This window comes from Asparagus officinalis, chromosome 1, assembly GCF_001876935.1.
Source record: "Asparagus officinalis chromosome 1, Aspof.V1, whole genome shotgun sequence".
Taxonomy (NCBI): Eukaryota; Viridiplantae; Streptophyta; class Magnoliopsida; order Asparagales; family Asparagaceae; genus Asparagus; species Asparagus officinalis.
In genome coordinates, this window is record NC_033794.1 from 70,252,232 (window position 1) to 70,274,598 (window position 22,367).

Here is a 22,367-nt window from a genome sequence, read left to right on the forward strand (position 1 = left end):
GGTCCTAGCCCGTGTCCTCCTCCTCAAGTGCTCGGTTACAACCTCTCCCTAGGCACGTCAACCGACGCCACTCCTCTTGGATTCGACCCCGTCTCTCACCACACACTTCTCTCGGTGTACAAGTGTATTACAAGTGAATCCTCACAATTAAGCACAATATAAATCAATTTGATTGTTCCCTAAATAAGGTGAGAACTCAATTAAGCACAACTCTTAGTTATAAACCCACAACCCCAAATTATACTATGAATGTAAATACAATAAGCTCAATAGGTTGTGTGTGAACAAAGAGTATCAATAAAACGATTAAACTAAACTCAATATAAATCTAGCTTATGGAAATTATAATCAAAATAATAAATTGCTAGATGAGTTTAGAAACACTTCTCTAAAGATGACAATAGAGTAGGAGAAGAGTGAATGCTCAAACACCAAAGGATGATCTCCACTTGCTCTTGTGAAATTGAATTCACAAACTCAAACCCTCAATTGCTTAAAAGCTTCTTAAACCAAACTTAAACAAACACTAAATAAGTTTAAACCCTTGTTAAACTATTTTAAAACATTCTCTTAAATTATTGAAATCTGAGATCAAAGGAGTTTTTATAGCCTCCCAAAGACCTCAGCCAAAACCCAAAACAAATGACAAAAAAGCCCAGCCAACGGTAACAAAAATAGCCGTTGGAAAAGTCTGACAGAGATCTAGGTTCCAAACGGAGAAAACGCACAGAGAGTTCGTCGGTCGACCGGCGGAAATATCGGTCGACCGGCGGTACTGTAGCAGATATATCCGATTTTATAAAATCAGTTAAAAATAGTAAAACAGCTCCAAAAATTATGAAATTTTGAGGGAAGGTTTTAGACATGTATAAAAACATGTTAGAGAAAGAATTTCTGAAAAAAAAATTTCCAGTTGAGAGAAATAAATGTTTGAACACAGAAATACAGTTTCTAAAAATCTGCTGTGATACACGATTTTGTAAAATCAATTAGGCATAGTAAATAAACTCCAAAAATAGTAAAATTTTGAGAGAAGTTTCTAAACATATAGATAAACATGTCAAAGAAAGAATTTTTTTAATATCACTTCCCATATATGAAAACTCATCGGTTTTGTAAAAACATGCACGAACATGCACGAATGAAAACATGATTTTGTAAATTCCATTAAACATAACAAATTAATTCCAAACTTGATGAAACTTTGCGAAATGTTTGTAAACATGAAAACAAACATGTTATAAAAATAATTTCTTATATATATATATATATATTTGTTTCATATTTAAACTTAAAAGGCAAGAACCAAAACTTGTGTATATATATATAACTATATATATAAGAACAAAATGTGTGTGTATATATGATTGAGCTTAAAGTATTAACACACATAATATAAAACCTAAACTAAATATACCCAAGCTTGATGAAGGTCTTCAATGAGCATGACTTGGTAAACTTTGCGGAAGAAGCTTGTAATTAGATCTTTAACTTGAATTGACGTTGCTTCACTCCACAATTCCGTCAACCTCCATTTGATATGATCGTTAAGGCTCGATTCCATCCATCCTCCAACTCGTTGTTTGCCTAGAATAAATACGAAAACACAAACACTAGACAAACAACATTAGAAGTAAATTGTTTGTTAAACATCATCAAAACAAGAAGGCCAATATATTGAAGGGAGCCAAGAGTAGGGATATTGAGTTCTGTGAGCACTACGTTCTTAGCAAGAAGACGAATGTGAAGTTCGGGATAGTCTTCTATAAGATGAGGGGCATCTTTGACTACGTGCACACGGATGTTTGGGGTCCCACCAAGACGGCATCACTTGGTGGTCGATATTGGTTTTATCATGTTTATAGATGACTATTCTAGGCGTTGTTGGGTATACACTAAGGAAAAAATAATGAAGTCCTAGATATATTTATGGAGTGAAAGAAGAGATTGGAACTGCAGACTAGGAGAAAGGTTAAGACGTTTCGATCCTACAACGGCGGTGAGTATACTTCTGACCCGTTTCAGCAGCTATATCGAGATGATGATATAGAGAGGCACTTTATAGTTAGTCACACACCATAGCAGAATGGGGGTGGTAAAGAGGTTGAATCGGTCTTTACTGGAGAAGGTTCGGTGTTTGTTGTCGCATAGTGGTTTGGAGAAGATCTTTTGGGCCGAGGTACTTTCTTATGAGAGTCACCTCATTAATAGACTACATTCATCTACAATTAAGGAGAAGACCCCTATGGAGATATGGTCGGAGAGCCAGCACACAACTATGACCAGCTCAAGATATTTGGGTGCCCTGCATGTTATCATGTTAGAACATATAAATTGGAACATCGAGCTAGGAATGCCATATTTGTAGGATTCAAGTATGGTATCAATGGATACAAGCTTTAGGATCCAGTTAATAAGAATATTATGCTGAGTAAAGATATCACATTCGATGGGGCTTCTATCTTGAAGTTTCCTAGCTCTCATCAGATGGAGAGCGACCTGACATTGGAGACATCGCAGGTGGTGGAGATTGATGCAACTCCACATTGTCCAGATGGAACCGTATTCATTAGAGTGTCGACTAAGGTGACACCAGGCAAGCACAGTGATGATTTGGATGATACAGGTACAATTGAGCAGGATCAGGGACCAACGGCTCAAGTTCTATTGTGGTTTGGGATTCTATTACGGTTTGGAGACAGAGGAGAGATATACGGATGCTAGCTAGGTATACAGATACAGTTGTTACGTATACACTTCTAGTGGAGAGTATCGATGAGATGGTTCCTACTACATTCAGAGAGGTCGACCAGAGTTCGGAGGTTGATCTGTGGCAGGTGGCTATGCAGAAGGAGATGTAATCTCTTCATATGAACGACACATGGGAGCTTGTCGAGCTTCAAAGAGGATGGAAGGAAATTGGTTGCAAGTAGGTGTATACGAAGAAGGAGGGCATTAAAGGCACTCCCGTGAGGTTCAATGTTAGGTTGGTTGCGAAGGGATATGCATAGGAGGAAACTATTTATTACAATGAGATTTTCTCTCCGATGGTGAAGCATTCTTCGATTCGTATTTTGTTAGCTTTGGTGGCACACAATATGGTTAAAAATTAGATCAATTAGATGTGAAAACATTATTTCTTCATGGTAATCTTGATGAGAAAATCTATATGACTCAGCCATTGGGGTTCCAAGCTATAGGGAAGGAGAAATTAGTTTGTAGGTTGAAGAAATTGCTATACGGGCTGAAGCAATCTTTGAGACACTAGTATAGGCGATTTGATGGGTTCATGATCAGCTATTCGTACATTAGGAGCCAGTTTGATCCTTGCGTGTACTATCGCAATTTGAATGGAGGTATGTATATTTACTTATTGCTTTATGTCGATGATATATTGGTTGCTTCTACTTCCAGATTCGTGATAGATAGATTGAAGATTAAGCTTTTGAGCGAGTTCAAGATGAAGGATTTGGGTGAAGCGAAGCGTATTTTGGGAATGAAGACTGAGAGAGACAGAAACAAGGGTAGAATTTGTTTGACACACGTGGCTTATTTAAAGAAGGTTCTACAGCGGTTCAATGTGAGCATGGAGACGAAGTCAGTTAGTGTACCATGAAAGTACCCTAATGCCACTTGGAAAGAACCCTAGAGAGGGGTGAATATGGTTTTTGCTAATCTAATCCGATTCATGTCAAATTAAAACTTACTTAACAAATATCCTAGCAAGTATGATATATAACAAGATATATATGCAAGGATATACAAATAATACAAGGGTGAAACAAACAAAATAAGATAGTGGGAAATAAACAATGAGTAATTGACAAATGCAATATAAATATGAACACAAAAATACGTGCGCCAATGCAGTCACAAACAAACGATATGATCACGGAGTTCGGTCCTCACGATCTACGTCTCCGCTCCTCTCCTCAAGGAGATCTCCACTATCACACCGGGTTTTCTACGCTTACCCGAAAAACGTTTATACCTCACAATGTCGGTTTTCAACGCTCACCGATCAACGTTCATAATCACTAACAATGTAACTATACTAACTACCACCTCAAGTGTTGGTCTCTAGCCTGTGTCTCCTTCAAGTGTTAGGAATTACAACCTCTCTCTAGGCATTACCACCTACCCCACTCCTCTTGGGACGACCATGTCTCTCACCACACACTCCTCTTGGTGTACTAGTGTATTACAAAGTGAATCCTCACAATTAGGCTCAATACAAATAAATTGTCCTCTACAGTGGATGAGAACACAATGTAAGCTCTGTACTCTAAGTCACATAATCCCACAACCTAATTATACAATGTATGCAAATACAATAAGCTCAATGGTTGTGTGTGTGTAAACAATGAGTAAATCAAAACTAAACTCAAATAAATTCTAGCTTATGGAAATAAAAATCAAATATATAAAATAGCTAGATTGAGTTTAGGAAAACTTCTCTATATGATAACAAGAGAGAGAGAGAGAGAAGAGTGAATGCTCAAACACCAAAGGATGATCTCCCTCAAGCTCTTGTGAAAATTTCTTCACAAACCAAACCCTTAAACAAACTTAAAACAAACTTAAAACAAATCTAAACTCTTTTAAAACTTGTTTAAAACTTTTCTTGATTACCTCAGAATATTAGAGGTCAAGGGGTATATATAGGCTGATGAAACAACCCCAAAAACCAAGAGAAAACATCAAAAAAAAAAAACGAAAACTAATTTTTTTGGAAAACTAGCCGTTATGATGCCATCAGTCGACTGACGGGTTTCATCAGTCGACTGATGAGCTGACCGTTGTAGGCATTTACCAGCTCATCAGTCGACTGACGATCTTGTCAGTCGATGACGACCTTGTCAGTCGACTGACGACCTCATCAGTCGACTAGTCAGTCGACCAAAACAAAACAGAAACTTTTTAACATTCCAGGTGATTTCTTCAATTGACACATCAGTCGACTAATGTCATCAGTCGACTTACCAGTCGACTGATAACAAGTTATCAACCTGTTTTGAAACAAAAATCTGATTTTCAAACATCTTTTAAAAATAGCAAATAAGATCAGAAAAATATAAAACTTTGGGAAATAATTGTAAACATGATAATACATATGTTACAAAAACTGGTTTTCAAAAAACATCTCCCATTTATAAAATATCTTCATTTTACAAAATGATTCAAAACATGAAAATGAAACATACTTGTTTTGTCATTTTGACTAAACCATGTTTTAAAAACTTTATAAACTGATTTTACAGACTTGATAAAAGATACAAACAATTGTTGTTAAGTCTATAAACTAAAAACTCAATATTATGCAAAAATGAAGTTTTGCACAATATGCATTTAACAAAATGATAAATATGAAACATGTATATATATATATATATATATATAGAAACCAATAAAATGTGTGTGTATATGATATTGAGCTAAGAGTACTTAACACACATAATATAAAACCTAAACTAAATTACCCAAGCTTGATGAAGGTCTTCAATGAGCTCAACTTGGTAATCTTGTGGATGAAGCTTGAACTTGGATCTTCAACTTGAAATGCATTGCTTCATTCCACTATTTCGCCAACCTCCATTAGATATGATCGTGAATGCTTGATTCCATCCATCCTCCAACATTGTTGTTTGTCTAGAATACCTAATAAGAAACATAAACACTAGACAAACAACATTAGAAATTTTTTATAATCATCAAAACAAGATTAGAAGATGTAGGCTCATAACATGAGACCTAACATACCATTGGGAGTCCATTTGAAGCTTTCAGCTGACCTTTCACCGAAAATAGTTGAAGATCAAGACTTGATGTCAAGACTTCATATGCAAGCACAGTTGGAAGTTTGATGTATGCCATTGTTTGTACGAGGCCAGATTTGTCACATGCAGTGAGCATGGTTTCTAGATACATGCACGACCCAGGTCCGGGTCATTGGGATGTCGTGAGATGGATTTTGAGGTACATTTGAGGTACTCTCAATGTTGATTTGGTTTTTGAGCGGAACACTAGCGGTAGGCAGCTATGTATTAGATACATAGATTGGAGCTACACTGAAGATTTGGATAAATACCGGTTGACGACGGGGTATGTGTTCACTTTGACCCGTGCGCTAGTGTGTTGGAGATGAACCTTGTAGTCTACGGTGGCTTTGTTAACGATGGAGGCAAAGTATATGACGATTACGGAGGCTGTTAAGGAGGTGATTTGGCTTCAAAGACTTTTGAAGGATATTGGTGTTTCATAGCGATCCGTCACCATTTATTATGATAGCATGAGTGCTATTTATTTGACGAAGAATCAGGTCTTTCACGCGAGAATAGAGCATATTGACGTTCGTTATCACTTCGTTCGAGATGTTCTTGAAGATGGGGATGTGGAGCTCGTGAAGGTCCACACAAAAGATAATTCAGCGGATATTCTCACAAAGGTGGTCCTGAGCAACAAATTTGATCATTGTAGAAACTTGTTAGAAATTCGTGATTGTTGAGGCCGTTCGTGGCCATTTGGATGAACTACGGACGGCTTGATCTCCTGGGAAAGGGGGAACGTAGGCAACCTTATTGGCACAGCCGGATTTGAAGAGACTACACATTAGTGCTCTTGTTGGTGTCGGCTCAGTTTTGGAAACACTTCGCCGAGGTAGAAAATTATTGGATAACAAGTTCCTAATCTGTTTTGGTAATATGTTATTGGGATTCTTAATCTGTTTTGATAATAAGTTATTGAGATTCCTAATCTGTTTTGGTAACATGTTATTAGGATTTCCTAATCTGTTTTGATCCTGGTTTTAGAATTCATAGTATGTTTTTGGTTTTAGGATTTCTATATATATGGAACATTTTAGAAGAGAAAATTGATAGAGAGAATTAGAGAGAAAAAATAGTCTTTTGAGCATATTGAGAGGGAGATATTGTGAGGGAGTTGAGATCTTTGGTTAGAGTTATATTTGAGTGATTGTGTGAGTTATAACCCATTGTATTTCTCCTCCACATAGTAAAATCTCTCCATCATCTCCCTGTGGACGTAGGCAATTTGCCGAACAATGTAAATTCTCTGTGTTTAATTTGATTTGTACCGTATTTTAGTGAATTGCACTCGTATTTGGTTTGTTGGTTCTCTTCTCTCATCGCTCACCGAGTCGTTTGGTTGTCGAGCACGCTTCCGCATGGCGTGCAACACTTAATATCCCCATATTGACCTCTTCTTCATTCTCTTTTCTACTCTCTGCCCCTCTTCCAAACAACTTTTCACCATCCCCATTATTCACCATTCTCCTCCTCTACTCCCCAACTTACCCCTTAAATCCCTTTCCTCCTCCTAATTGACCTCTACATTCTTCCTCCTACCACTCCTCCACTTCCTCCATAAAAGATTTCACCATGAAGCTCACACACGACATCAAGTCCACCGGCTTTCCCTCCACTCTTTGGCCGACAAGCTCAAACACTTAAAGCTTTCTCTTGACTGCCGACTACTCCAATTAACTCTCTCCCATCCTCTATCTTGACTAGAACCATTCAACGAGATCCTCGCTTAAAGATCAACTCCACCACATTTGTCCACAGTCACAAGATTACTTTATGTTGAATAAATTTAGACTTTGGATTTAAGGCTTGGAATGCAAAAAATATATGGACAAAGTTTTTTTTGTATATTGTGTATTTGTTAAAATGATTCAAAATTTTTTTTAGTTGATTTGTAATATCCAACAGAATTATGTGTATTAAATAGAATTTATTTGATATATATTACATGTTTGACTAAATACTTTAAAAATTGTTTGGTCGATTTGTATCTTTTGAAAAGATTATATAGTAAGTCGCCAATCACCAATGGAGTTTATGAATGATATAGAACTCATAACGATTTATATGTTGTTCCGAAAGAGCTATAACTCTTATTGTAGCTCTTATGATATATTTTAGCTCATTGTTTGAGAAGTATAGCTCTTTAATGGAAAACGTAGCTCTTTATGGACAAAATATAGCTTTTTTATGAGAAATATATAGCTGCTTATGTGAAAAATAAAGAGTTATACTTTTTTTTAAAAAAAACTAAAATATTAAGAGTGGATCTCTCGCTCACATGAATAATTGATCAAATAACACATTGCATACATCATTACACATTTGCATTGCTCAGAAAAAACTGATTTGATTTATTTTACTAGGTTTTAGAATCTCTAGAGATCATAAAAAGCTATACTATGACCATAAAGAGCTATACTTTGGTATAAAAATTATACTTTCATAATAAGGTACCACACTTTACTATAAAGAGTTATACTTTTCTAAAAAAACTAGAGAATTATGAGTGGACCTCTCGTCGACATGAATAATTAATCAAACAACATATTATATACATCATTACACATTTACATTCCTCACAAAAAGCTGATTTGATTTATTCTACTAAGTTTTAGAATTTTCAGAGACCATAAAGAGCTATAGTTTATCAATAGAGAGCTCTACTATAGTCATAAAGAGCCATACTTTGCATAAAGATCTATGCTTTCATGATAATGTGTTACACTTTAGTATAAAGAGCTATACTTCAAAATCTGAAAAATTGAGAGTAGACCTCTTGTCGACGTGAATAATTGATCAAACAACACATTGTTTAGGTCATCACACGTTTACGTTGCTCAAGAAAAAACTGATTTGATTTACCACTAAGTTTTAGAATTTTTAGAGACCATAAAGAGCTATATTTTATCAATAAAGTGCTATTCTATGGTCATAAAGAGCTATACTTTGGTGTAAAGAGTTATACTTTCATGATAATGTGCTACACTTTACTATAAAGAGCTATACTTTTTCAAAAACGGATTTGATTTACCACTAAGTTTTAGAATTTTCATAGACCATAATAAAGAGCTATACTTTATCAGTAAAGAGCTATACTGCGGTCATAAAGAGCTATACTTTAGCATAAAGAGCTATACTTTTATAATAAAGTACTACACTTTACTATAAAGAGCTATACTTTTCTAAAAACTAGAAAATTGAGAGTGGACCTCTCGTGGACATGAATAATTGATCAAACAACACATTGTCTAGGTCATCACACATTTAATTGCTTAGGAAAAAACTGATTTGATTTACCACTAAGTTTTAGAATTTCCGGAGACCATAAAGAGCTATACTTTATCAGTAACGAGCTATACTATGATCATAAAGAGCTATACTTTGGCATAAATAACTATACATTCATGATAAGGTGCTAAGCTATATTATAAAGAGCTATACTTTTCTAAAAACTAAAAAATTAAGAGTGGACCTCTCATCGACATGAATACTTGATCAAACAACACATTGTATACATCATTACACGTTTACATTGCTCAGAAAAAACTGATTTAATTTATTCTACTAAGTTTTAGAATTTCTAAAGACCACAAAGAGATATACTTTATCAGTAAAGAGCTATACTATGGTTATAAAGAGCGATATTTTGGTGAAGAAGCTGTCGGAGACGATGGTTTGCTGGAGCATTTGGGGTTCGGTGGAGAGAAAAGATGTCGCCATCTCCAAGTCTCTAGATTGAATAGCTATGAAGAATTCGTGCTTGTCACTTTGACCGAGCGCATGTTAGAGACTGGCCTATTCCCACAAACCCCCCTTTCGCCACTGTCGCTGGAGCTCCGCCTCGACACACGATAAGAGCGAATGGTATTTTGCGAAGGGAGAGAGTCTAGGGAATGAGGGAGATGAGAGAGTCTGAAAGAATTCATGTGCAAATGAAAGGGAGGAGCAAAAAGCAAACAAATTCCAGCTACCACCCATTTTAATTATAGCTCATAGGTAGCACCAAACAGAGATGCTTTGCCTCGTAGAAAAGCATAACCCACATAAATAAGGGTTTGGTGCCGAGAACAAGAAAACACCAACATTTCGTCAATCTTTTCCTCTCATTACTCAGCTTGCTACAGCCATTCGGAGGACAGTATTTTCACGTTTTTCTCTACACTCTGCCGCTCGCCTCTAGATCTTGATTTTGTGAAACGAAGGAAGGAAAAGAAGAGAGAGATATGTTTATTTGGGGAAGAAGGTTAATTTTGGAATTTTGTATTTATTAGGGAAATATAGTATAAGAATTGAGGGTATTGCACAGATTAAGTTTATAAATAAGTGGTTTGGGGTATATTGGGTTTATAAATGTTCATGAAAGTTGGTGAGTTTTTAAATAGAAGAAATTTTCAAAATCGCCTCAACAGAATTTTTTTTAAGAAATAGACCCCATTCACTTTTAATTATATAAACCGACCCACTTTGAATTAATTGCGGCACTAATTAGTCGGGGTTGCCAACCCCGACTGATTAGTAGCCTAATTACAAACGGGATCAAGGAGCAGGGAAGATTTGCGGGTGCTAATTAGGATACTAATTAGTCGGGGTTGACAACTCTGACTAATCAGTACCATAATTAACTCAAAGTAGGTCGATTTCTATAATTAAAAGTACATTGGGTCGATTTCTTAAAAAAAAAATTCCGTTGAGACGATTTTAAAAATTTCTTCTTTTTAAATAAGTTGGGGTGAAACTTGGGTTAAAAGACAAAAACTTCTAAAAAGAAAAAGGGAAATTTAAAAAAAAAAATCAGAGAAGATTTAGGATCAAGAAACGGTCATAACTCATAAAAATTTACAGACATTCTTCCTTCTCTCCAACGTCCCCCTCTCAAACAAGCAATCAAATACAAGTAATTTCCCAGCAAAAAGGGAGGAAAAAGAAAAAAGAAAAATCCCATCAATGCAACCTCAAAACCCCGACGACGATCTCGAAGAAGAATCATGGTCGCCATCAATCACCGATCCAAGACCCACCAACCACCGAAAGGAGCCATCTTTCTCCCGCTGGTGCGGCGACTACGACGATGACGCCTCCTCCTTATGCTTCGACGGGATCTCGATCGCCGACTCCTCCTCCTCCTCCGCCGCCGACGCCGAGGAGTTCGAGCTCCCGTTTCTTCCCGCGCTCGCCGACGCCTCCTACTTCAGGCAGCGGAGCTCCGTCGCTGATCTCAAGGATCGGCGATCTACTGCTCATCACTTCGATGTTGAGAGTGGGCTCCACCCTACCGATTCTCAGGCGAAGCTTGAATCGCTCGAGCACTCGAACCATCACCCCCACCACCATCAGCATTTCTCCGCTGTTATCGTGATCAAGACCGCGTGTTACGTCTTGGTTTGGTACACGATCAGTACTTGCTTGACGCTGTGAGTTTTCTTTTGAATTCGATGATTTGAGACTATGAACCTCCAAATCTCGTATATTTTGAAAATTTCTGTTAGTTTGACTTTAACCCTAACTGCAAGTAACCAACTGTTAGGCTCATTTTGAAACCCATTGAAATTTGCATGTTGTGCATACACTTTGCAGTTGAGAGCGTGTAATAAAAGCTTGAATGCATTTCGAAGGAGACATGAACATTACAAGTGAGGGACTGAAGCCAGCGGTGTAATCCGAAAACAGAAGGAAAACATTTGCTGTTAATTTCATTTGGTACTAAACTAACAAATTTGAACTAAAAATGCTAATTCGGGAAACTAGTAACTTTTATACGAAGTACTTTATAACGTCAAGCTTTGGAGGGACTTCTTTCAGACTCGATGAGATTTGGGGACCAATATCTTCAAAACCCTTTGATTTTTGTTGAGGTTGGGATGGGAGTTGGTTGATTTTTATTTTATTTTTTTATTTTCGGTGTAGGTATAATAAGACACTTTTAGGGGACAAATTAGGGAAATTTCCAGCTCCGTTGCTGATGAATACTTTCCATTTTGGGTTGCAAGCGGTTCTATCCAAAGCTATTGGGTTTTTTCAGCATCGAGGGGCGGAGGCAAGTGTTCCAATGAGTTGGGGAGATTACTTAACAAAAGGTAGATGCCTGCAAACTTAATGGAGTTTGTTTAATGGTTGAACGTTTTGAATGTGAGTTGAATGGTTATACATTGTTTTTTTAAAATAATTATTACATCATGTTGTTGCAGCTTATAAATGTGCTCAAGTTTGTGCATTTGATGATTATCATGCGACTTACTGTTTTTTCTTTATCTGATTTGTAATTTGCTTTGATTCTCATTGGTGGCCACCAACTCAAGTTTAAGACTGAACTTTTACTTAAAAAACCACTAAATTATCTAGTAATCAGATAACTGGAGGCCACTTTCATTTCCCCTATGTTACCTTTTTCATTTATTTTCTTGGCGGTAAAATTGGCGGTAAAATGCCATCAACTATCACGTAAATAAATGCAAACCCTAGAGAATATCAAAATTATCTCGTAGAGGGATGATTAACTACAACTAATAGTTTGGTGTGGAAACCACTATAACATTTATATTTGTATGCTGTCTTTTCTCCGGTATATATTGATTCCTCCTACTGAGCTTCCCTCTCTTTTGAAACTTTTGCAGTTGTGCCAACAGCTGTTGGGACAGCATTGGACGTGGACCTAAGCAATGCTTCTCTTGTTTTCATTTCAGTAACATTTGCAACAATGGTTTGTTTGTATTCATCTGATTGGAAATGCCCTTATTTATTTCTTTGCATTTCCTAATCAGCATATTGGTTGAACTAATTTTTTTTTTCTTTTATAACTTTTCCCTGTCTTATGCAGTGCAAATCTGCTTCACCAATATTTCTTCTTCTGTTCGCTTTTGCATTTAGGTGAGTTTAACACGATTCCCTTGGTCTCTCCTTTCTTATTCACTCACAAATCCTATGGTTATATCTTACTGAATTCTCCACATGGCTCTGTTTCCTTATTACGCCCATCTATACTGTAGTTATTTCTTTTTTTTCCTTCAGTCTTCTTGCAACCTAAATATTTTTTTTGTAATTTTGAAGGTTGGAAAGTCCTAGCACTAAGCTTTTAGGTATCATATTAGTCATCTCTGTTGGAGTTTTATTAACAGGTAACTTGCCTTCTTAATTAGATCTATTATTGATGGTTTTCTGTGGAAACTTATTGTATGTGCATATCCTTTATGTAAGAAAGTAAGATAAGTGTAATTACTCTTTGATGTTGACAAATACATTCATTCTGAGAATTTTAGTATTGGATACTGGTAAGTGCAGCCGTAACCTGTGGATATGCTTTTCTGTTCACAAGGTAATATAGGATGTCATTGTATAAGATGTTTCCGTTCGTACTGTTTTGGAATGATTGTCTTCGATGAAGAATTCATGTAAACATGTATGTACCTTTCATATGTAATTTTATCTTGTTAAATATCTAGAATAGTAACTGGGTCAGAGCTTCCTACATTTGCAGAGGAAAGGAAATGACCAGATCTTGGGAAAAATGCCTCAAATGATATAATGAAACTAAATACAAAACTATTGCCTGTTCGGTCTCATGCACAAATAGAGATGTAGGAAGAAATAAATGAAGGAGAAAAGAGAATAGATAGTTTATGAACGATGAAAATACCTCAATATGACAAATGGATCTACGACCACAATCAGTTGCGACATATATGGTAAATGATAATAACAGCATTGACACGCACCTCATAGGATCCTCACGAGGCTCTGGAATATCTGTTTCATCCTTGTTTCATAGTAAGTTAGCAAGAAAAAGATAACATAAAACAAAATATTAAATTAATAAAAACAATCAGGGAAAACTGACATAAACTTTGCAACAAAATCACCTGAAACCAACTAAACCTGAGACTAAGTGTCAAATCATTTGGCATTCAATACTATGAATGCCTGTTATAAAATCCCATTGGGATGTCACTCTTCCCGTGCAAAATGTGCATGTAGGTTCCTTCGCTTCTCTTTGCCTTGATATTTCCCATGAAAATGATTGGCAAGTCAATAAAGAGAGGATATTTCAAACTTATTCTTGTAGAGAAGGATTGATTAGCATCCTAAGGTGCATGGGACACCGGACGGGTGCTAGTACAGGTACGAGTATGGGACACAACAAATCTTTAAAAGGTAGGATACGGGAACATGGATATATATGTATATTAAAATTATTAATTTATGCGAGATCTATGTTACTTGGGTACTTCTATAATGAAGCCGTACTCGTACCAGGCACGTACCAGACATGTTCTCGTACCCAAATTTATGGACACTTGTCGGGTACATGCATGCATTATTCAGACATGTACTCATTACTCAATTGTATAATATATGTTTTAATTTAAAACATTTGTCATACACTTACTTGGACGTATGTCCTACACTTCATGTCCATTTCTTGAAACATATTAGACATGGGCCAGGTTTGTTTTAGCGGCTAACCAAGTTAAAAATTATGATTTAAAATGGTGGGTTGAGTGCCTAGTCCAAAAACAAGCAATTTTCAATTTATAATAATCAATATATTAAGCAAAACTTAAAAATATGATAGGAATTTAAGTCCAAATAGTACATGAGTTGGAAAAATAATAATGATCTCATGTGATCTCTTAATTTCAATATATACATGGACCCGTGTCCTCGTGCCCTACATTTCAAAGATTTGCCGTGTCTCGCACTGGTATTTGTACCCGTTTCCCTGCAACTTAGCATAAGATCAATATTATTTTTTCATCTATATGTTATGAAAATTAAAATTCTTAAAACATTTTTATGTTGATTTTATTATGTAGATTACAAATTGGAAAACCACTCGATTTTGAATTAGATACCTAAAATGACCTCTAATATCATAGTTTTGAACTGGATATGGAATGAAATGAACCCGATCCATGACCGACGAGTTTGAAGAAGAGGATGACGTACAATAAGTATATGACGAATGTTTGATATTGAAACATATGTTATATAATTGAGTACACTTCTGGATAACTTTGTGTGTATTCAAGGAGTGCCCAAGGAGTTTTGGTGCCCGGTACATGTACGAATCACGATACATGATAGAAGTGTTCAAGTAATGTCCAAGGAGTGGTGTCAGGTACATGTCTGGTATGGGTATGAGTATGGCTCTTGATAAAAATACCCAGGTAACATAGATGAGTATGCATGGCGATTCAATGAAAAGGTGAAATTTGAGGGTATGCTATGATCAAGGCTTACTTCTAGTTTATGAAGCCTGAGCGAGTCAACTTGACCTTAAACTTAGAGGCCCAACATGATAATGTGGCCATGTATTGGACATGGGCGGTTTTAGAAATTACCTCTATCAGCGGAAATCTGGAGAGCTTTAATCCTCGTATACAACATTACCTCTATTGGTCAATGGTCATCACTTCTATGAAGTATACATATTCTTAATAAGTTGTGCTGCACTATTTGTAGGTGATGCAATATTTTCTATGACTTCCATGCCACAATTAGACCAATATTAGGTCGAAACTCTTTGTGAAAAGTTTTGAAAATTAGTTTCTTTATCTCCAATGAGAGATGTGACGTTTCAGTTTGATTTTGATGGTAAAATATTACTGCAACATTCTTGAATTTCTCTTAATGTATTCAAATGTTTCTGATATATGAAAATATTTGTAGAATGCATGAATAAGCAGTAAGGTTTATTTTGTAGTCCCTCTTGATGATGGCAACAACTTCAGATAGGGTAAAAGTGGGTGCCATTTCCTTGTAGGCGGGCATCTGGACCATCTTTTAAGACACTATTTCTGCATTTCTGAATGTATTATGAATCAAATATCGAGTCTTCAACATTATCTAGTTAGGTTCTCATTCCTTTTCATTTCTTGTATCCTTGATATAATGTTGGCAACAAACTCGCAGGTAAAATGTCTATCATACTTTACATCTCTATGTAACACTTCTTCTCCATAGTAGCATGATGACTGACACAAAACTTGTCAGTTGCCAAGGAGACGGAATTTGATTTCTGGGGGTTTGTGTTTGTCATGCTTGCTGCTGTTATGTCAGGTTTTCGCTGGTCGATGACCCAGATTCTCTTGCAGGTAATGCTTTTATTTCCCTTTAAATGCAGTTTTTATTGATTCACTAGGTTCTTGTACAATTTGTATAAATTTTGTCTTTATTCTCTGACTTGACCTAACATTTGTGTTCTTTGTATATGGCTTTCAAACTCGGCATGAAGAAAGATGCCTATGGTAAGCATCTTATCATGCGTTCTTGTTTAAAATTTCTGAAAAACATAAATTTTAGAAGACAGACTGAGTTATTTGTATGCATTTGCTCGCCCTTCCTCTTTCACTACTTATTGAAGTTTGCCCCAATATATCTATATAAAGTATCCTTTGAGGTTTTTTATGCATTTAATACTTTCCTGAAATTCCTAAATGTATAATGTTTTGCAGGTCTGAAGAATCCCATCACTCTGATGAGTTATGTTTCTCCTCTTATGGCAGTAATGACTGCAATACTCTCCCTTGCAATGGACCCTTGGCACGAATTTCATAAAAATGTATATTTTGATAGCACATGGCATATAATGCGGAGTTGTCTATTAATGCTTATAGGAGGGTCATTGGCATTTTTCATGGTAAACTCTTTTAAATTTGCTTGACTTCATTACGCCTCATATTTATTTTCTTGGTTACTGATGAATTTTTATGATTAGTCTAATCATTCTTTCAACATTATAGCCTAAAGCAGTTGCTTTACGTTTTCATGTTGCAGGTTTTAACTGAATATATTCTCGTTTCAGCAACCAGTGCTGTAACAGTCACGATAGCTGGTGTTGTCAAGGAAGCTGTCACTATTGTGGTACTAATTTTGTAGCCTGTAACTGTAATAGGCTACAATATTTAATCATCCTTGTATATTTAATTCAACTACATGATCATCTATATGTTGCTAAAGATATGCAGATAAAAAAGGCCTATTACCTGCTAAATTGAAAGTTTTTTTGGCACCTGCATTGCGTTACATTAGGCTTCCAATAGCATGACTGAGGCACACTTATATTGTTCTTATTTATGCTTTTTTATAGAATACGTAAATCATTTGAATAATTAGCTAATGTTTCATCTCTTTATTTCCTATAACCACAAACAAGAATTCATTAAATATAATGCTTCTCTGCTTGAATTTCATACTGAATTTTTTCTAGCCTGCATATCTATGAGTTTTCCTACCATCATCCCTGTTCTTTGATTGATATATAACTAAGATAATATTCACAAGGTACGATATGCATATTTGTCTGTTTTATGGAGCTGAGCTTATGTTTTTGTTAAGCAATGTATTTTTTTGATTGATATATAACTAAAGGAATTCATTAAATTCAATGCTTCTCTGCTTAAATTTCATACTGGATTTGTTCTAGTCTGCATATTTGCGAGTTTTCCTACCATCATCCCTATTCTCTGATTGATATGTAACTAAATAATATTCACAAGGTATGATTTATGTATTTGTCTGTTTTATGGAGCTTCGCTAATGTTTTTGTTAAGCGATGTAAGCTTTGTTCAGGTTGCAGTGTTTTATCTCCACGATGAGTTTACATTGTTAAAAGGAGTCGGGCTTCTCACAATTATGCTTGGTGTCAGTTTATTCAACTGGTACAAGTAAGCTAACAATTACCTCTTAATTCTAAATCTATTCTTATTTTTATGCTTGACATTTTGTTTAAAACGACACTCTTCCTGGTTTGTGCTTATATTGATCATGAAGACAGGAGACCCCATTGATGTATTTGATCTTTTGGATATCTTCTGCCGTTTCTATCCATTGACTTGCCTTCTTTTTCCTCTCCTTTTTATTATGTTTTTAATGTTGGTGGCCGTAGCTGACAGTTTGATGATTAGTATCATTGGACATATGATCTATGAAAATCCTAATATAAGATACTGTCTTATTCTACTACATATTTCTTTAAAAAACAGGGAAGTGCTAATGGGAGAGTTAGAAGAAGTTCATAACTATTATGATTGGATTTTATTACATTTCTTATATTCCTAGATTGAATAGACTTTCGGCAGTACTTCAATAATTCAACATTTTATCTCTCCGAAGACTTCGGACTTTTGAGTTTAATATTAGATGATTGAGTGATACGAGTCTCCGTGCGAGCACCCTTTGGTCGCGGAATTACCAAAAGGTGGCTTGAGAAGAAGATGATAGAAACACAAGATAATTCAGTATGGCGAAGGAAAACACCTTCTCTAGATATATGAAGAATCAACTATTACAAATCTCTCCCTCACAATCTCGCTAGAATTGAGAACAACCTCTCAAATCTCTCTAAACCCTAATACAATGATTAGAATTCCTCTCTGATCTAAGATGATGTTTAGAAACCTTAAACAACCCCTTATATAGGTGTACAAACGTGGGTGGCAAAGTGGTAAATAACCAAACCCAAACCTTACAGTAATTCGTGCAAACAGAAACCTTAACAAACCTGGAAAACCCCGATCAGTCGACTCATAACTTCATATGAGTCGACTCATGACTCATGAGTCGACTCATCAAATGACAAGTCGACTGGTCAGAGGCGTTTTGATAACATGGCTTGATTTCTTGAGTCGACTCAAACATGCACATGAGGCGACTCATAACCATGAGTCGACTCATAACCATGAGTCGACTCATGAAATGATGAGTCGACTGGTCAGAGCCGAAAAGCGAACTGGGCTTGGTTTCATGAGTCGACTCATGAACCTGTATGAGTCGACTCACAGGCAGAAAACTGAATACATCGATTCGTCGATTCTTCGCCTCGTTCCTCGCTCCAACCTACGTTTCCCCGTACCATTTGACACCTCTATTCTCATGCTATCATGAGAATCATCTATCCTTAAGTTCCCATGAGGATCGCTAGTTCTGAAGAGGAGATACACCCGTATCATTGAGTTTCTTTTCTTTCATACTGTTTCTGATGACGAATTATATATGTTGGATAAATCGTTAAGAAAGTTACCAATTGTAATCGCTTGATGCTTTGTGGACATAAGATTCTCTTGTGAGCATTGATCGACATTTAATCCTGCGTACTAGAAGAAGCTGAGTATAGTAATATAATTAGGGTAATGACAGGTATAGAATGCAGCGTTGCAGTAAGTAATGAGAGTTGACATGATTTGTACTTGATAGAATTGTGCAATACTATTCATCTTTTAAATCTTTACTATTAATTCAAATATTTTGGTTTTATTTTACTTTTTTATCATTTCAGGTACCAAAAATTTAAGAAGGGCCAGACTAATGAATATGGAGAATTGATGTCCCCTTCTACTGTTACAGCAAAATATGTCATTCTTGATGGTATAGACTTTCAAGATGACGATACTTGATTCTTACCGATACGCCACATACCTAATAACTAACATGTAAGTTCTCTTTTGCATACTTTCTAAGTGGAAATTTTGGTGAATCGAACTTCATGCTGTGCCACTTTTGATCTATCTTAAAAATGCTTTCTTATTGTGTATTAGACATATTCATAATGGCCATTATGATTTAAAATAATGTCTTAGTAGTCATACATTTAACTTATATTATCCCAAAATTTCCTTGTTGATTAGGAGGATCTAAAGGTGGTTAGAGAAGATTAAAAGAGTGTATTTTTCAGGGGGGAAAACTTCATGTTGCCAGTTTTCATGTCACTAAACTTCATGTTGCCAGTTTTCATGTCACTATTAAACTTAAAAAAATCCATTTTTAAGGCTTGCCTGTTTCACCAGTTCAGTTTTCATGTCACAATAGGAGCTTTCTATGTTTTGATTTTTCTTTGGGCAAGGATAAATATCTTATTAGGGTAAAGATCTCTTACTGGCTCATGATACAATTATTTGATCTTATCTTGCATGCTTGTTTTCATTTTTGAATTCTGTATGGAGTATGGGCTCTTTGTTCTGCCTAGACGTGTCTTTCGACTTCCTTCTAAAAAGCACTGATATTTACAAGTACTTTTGTTGCACCATTTGAGAGAAAGAAAATGAAAGGAAAAAAAAAAGAGATTTGCAAGCTGTTCCAAGTAATTGAGTTCTAGCTGTATCAGCCAGAGACGTTGAGAAAAAGAATTTCCCATTAAAATCTTGTCTAATTCCTAGATTTCTGAAATCCATCATAATATGTGAAACTCTTGAGTGCTGCCCACATGTGGGTTGTCAGTGATTAAATCTTTGTTTCCGTCTGACATGTTATGTAATAGATTGTCAATATGGAGATAATATTTGCTTGTTTTTTGTTCCATTTTTTAAACTTATTAATGCATAGTGCTTATTCAAAAAACAGGCACAAAAGCTTCCACATTCTTTAATTCTTTTACACACCTGAGGGAGGCAGTCAGCTCTGTCACCCAAAGTTTGAACGTGTAAAAAGTAAGTCATTTCATTTTACAACTTCCAATATTACCCATTGATCTGCTAAAATAATCTTATCATCATCATCATCATCATCTTTTATTTAGCAGAAGATCCTACTACAGTTCTATGACGCGCAAGAGAGTTTATCATATGCACAAGTGAAAATCGAGGACCCGAAGGGCCCTGAAAAGTTGGAGGAACTTGTGAATCCCATGAACCCTAGAGCTTTAGTTCTTCCACCTTTAATTTCTTGATAGTTTCATATAATTCATCTTAATTATTCATAGTTCAGGAGCTCTCTTCCCCACCAAATTTTGTCAGTTGAATGATTGTTAGTGTACAGTCCATAACATGCTGTAATTCACAGGGAGAAATATTTGCTACACGATTTTTATATTCATTACCATTTTTGTATAAATATTGTTGGATGAAATATGCCTGATTTTGAAGTGATCAATCCCTTTGTAATTGTATCCTGTAATAGCAGAGAGAAAAATGTGATTATTTCGATTACAAAATCGTATAAGTTCATATAAATTTTGCCATGTGTTTGTATACAAATAAAATTCATTCTATTGTGTGCCCTGCAAGATCAAAGACCCCCATAATTAGGCTCTTTAGGTAAGTGGACGGAACATTTTTAAAAAGATTTCTTTCTTCAGTAATTTGATTCTTAGGTATCATATTTTCAGAAATGTTGCGTTATCATGTTTGATACGATCGATATAGTTTCATGATTACAGTGTTTCTTTGTTTGAAATTTTAAGTACATTTTTCCAGAACTAGCCCCATCCTGGTTGTAGAAAATGGTGTTAATTTATGCTCAAGATTAACTTCTGGTTCTGAAGTTAGCTCATTAACATTCTTCTTCGATTGTCTGCTTCTGTTAGTTGCCTTTGCATTTTTACCATTTTGTACTCGTACAAGTCAATTATTTGTGTCTCCATGGTAAAACTTTATTAGCATTTTATTTTCTATCTAATCAGCTATATAGTGTCAAATACTATGGCTGAAATAGACTGGACTTGGTCACGACGCCTTCCCCAAATAAAGAAATTAAGTAATGAAAACATAAAAATAATGAAAGGCCACCAGGTCCAACTCATCTTACCGAGTGAAGAACGTGAGCATCGGTCTCAATCCTCGTAAATAAAATCCAAATCCAGAGGGCTTCCTCAGTCTCAGGTCTAAATCATTGCTCACTTATTATTGGAGAAGGGTTAACTGCTCTCAGACCCCCAGCAGCATCATTGTTTTGAATGTAGTACCCTGTACTTTCATTGCTGCAGATAGAATCCCCTGGGTAGAATTTCCCCCTCTCTTTTACCCTTGGTGAAATTTCGGTAGATATTGTCCCTGGGTGAAATTAGCGAGTCCATCTGAGAGTAAAAGAGTTGAAAAGATAATTTGACTCAAGAGTCTGTCTGCAACCAAGAAAAATTACATGAATATATAGCAAGTTCAAAACAGCTATAGTACAAAAGGGTATTTATGTAGTGGCGGATCGAGGGAAGTGATGACACCACTTCCACATGAGTGGATCCGCCTTTGTATTCATGTGTAAGTTTTAAAAACTTTAGGGCATGTAAGTGCCAAATTTTGAAACTTTGCCGTATGTAAGGAAATGAGGCATGTAAGCGCAAGTATAAAAAACTTTAGGGTGTATATTCGTGATACCAAATACAAGCGGGGGTATATAAGTAACATGTCGGTGGAACAATAGGCTACAAGAGCGCCGTTTAGACTTTCGACTGTCAACCTGCAGGCATGAGGAAGTTTCCTCTGCCTATCACTCCAACCTGCACCCTTGCTTTGTCGACCGATTCAATTCCCTACCAACCAAAGTCAACACGCGGTAAGCCTCTTCTGCGTTCTTACTAAATCCTCCATGTCTCAATTCACACGCATGTCGATCTCAAGCTGGCACCATGAAGCTGTTTCTCTTCTTCCTCCTCCTCCTCTCCGCGACAACGTTCCCCTTCCAATACACCCATGCCGGCTCTTTCGATTATCCGACGGCAAACACATCGGCTAAATGGACCAACGACTTCTCTCTGAGCCACAACGTGTCCTATGGTCCCGACGGCCCCATGGTCCGAGCAATCCTCCTCCGAGGAAGCCTTGGCCCCTCCTTCGCCTG

At 36.2% G+C, this 22,367-nt stretch overlaps 1 protein-coding gene across 3 annotated transcripts; it reads left to right on the forward strand.

The window, feature by feature from the left end:
* On the forward strand, positions 10,647 to 20,676 carry LOC109825845 (probable sugar phosphate/phosphate translocator At1g06470). Of its 3 annotated transcripts, XM_020392769.1 has the most exons (14): positions 11,150 to 11,236; positions 11,400 to 11,522; positions 11,730 to 11,899; positions 12,437 to 12,522; positions 12,640 to 12,689; positions 12,870 to 12,937; positions 15,813 to 15,913; positions 16,054 to 16,066; positions 16,274 to 16,458; positions 16,596 to 16,682; positions 17,391 to 17,485; positions 19,096 to 19,249; positions 20,157 to 20,242; positions 20,335 to 20,676. In XM_020392769.1, the coding sequence occupies exons 3-12, from the start codon at positions 11,785 to 11,787 to the stop codon at positions 19,211 to 19,213; spliced, it is 918 nt and encodes a 305-aa protein (XP_020248358.1). In that variant the 5' UTR covers positions 11,150 to 11,236; positions 11,400 to 11,522; positions 11,730 to 11,784; the 3' UTR covers positions 19,214 to 19,249; positions 20,157 to 20,242; positions 20,335 to 20,676. The 3 variants fall into 3 exon arrangements, with proteins under 3 accessions (XP_020248349.1, XP_020248341.1, XP_020248358.1); XM_020392760.1 differs by lacking the exon at positions 11,400 to 11,522 and having other exon boundaries at positions 10,647 to 11,236; positions 20,332 to 20,676; XM_020392752.1 differs by lacking the exon at positions 11,400 to 11,522 and having other exon boundaries at positions 10,647 to 11,236.

Bases quoted from the DNA above. Each gene is read 5' to 3' on its own strand.
- LOC109825845 (XM_020392760.1), top strand. From the start codon at position 10,770: ATGCAACCTCAAAACCCCGACGACGATCTCGAAGAAGAATCATGGTCG. The intron at 12,523-12,639 runs GTTTGTTTGTAT...TGTCTTATGCAG, and splicing joins CAGTAACATTTGCAACAATG to TGCAAATCTGCTTCACCAAT. The intron at 12,690-12,869 runs GTGAGTTTAACA...GTAATTTTGAAG, and splicing joins CTGTTCGCTTTTGCATTTAG to GTTGGAAAGTCCTAGCACTA.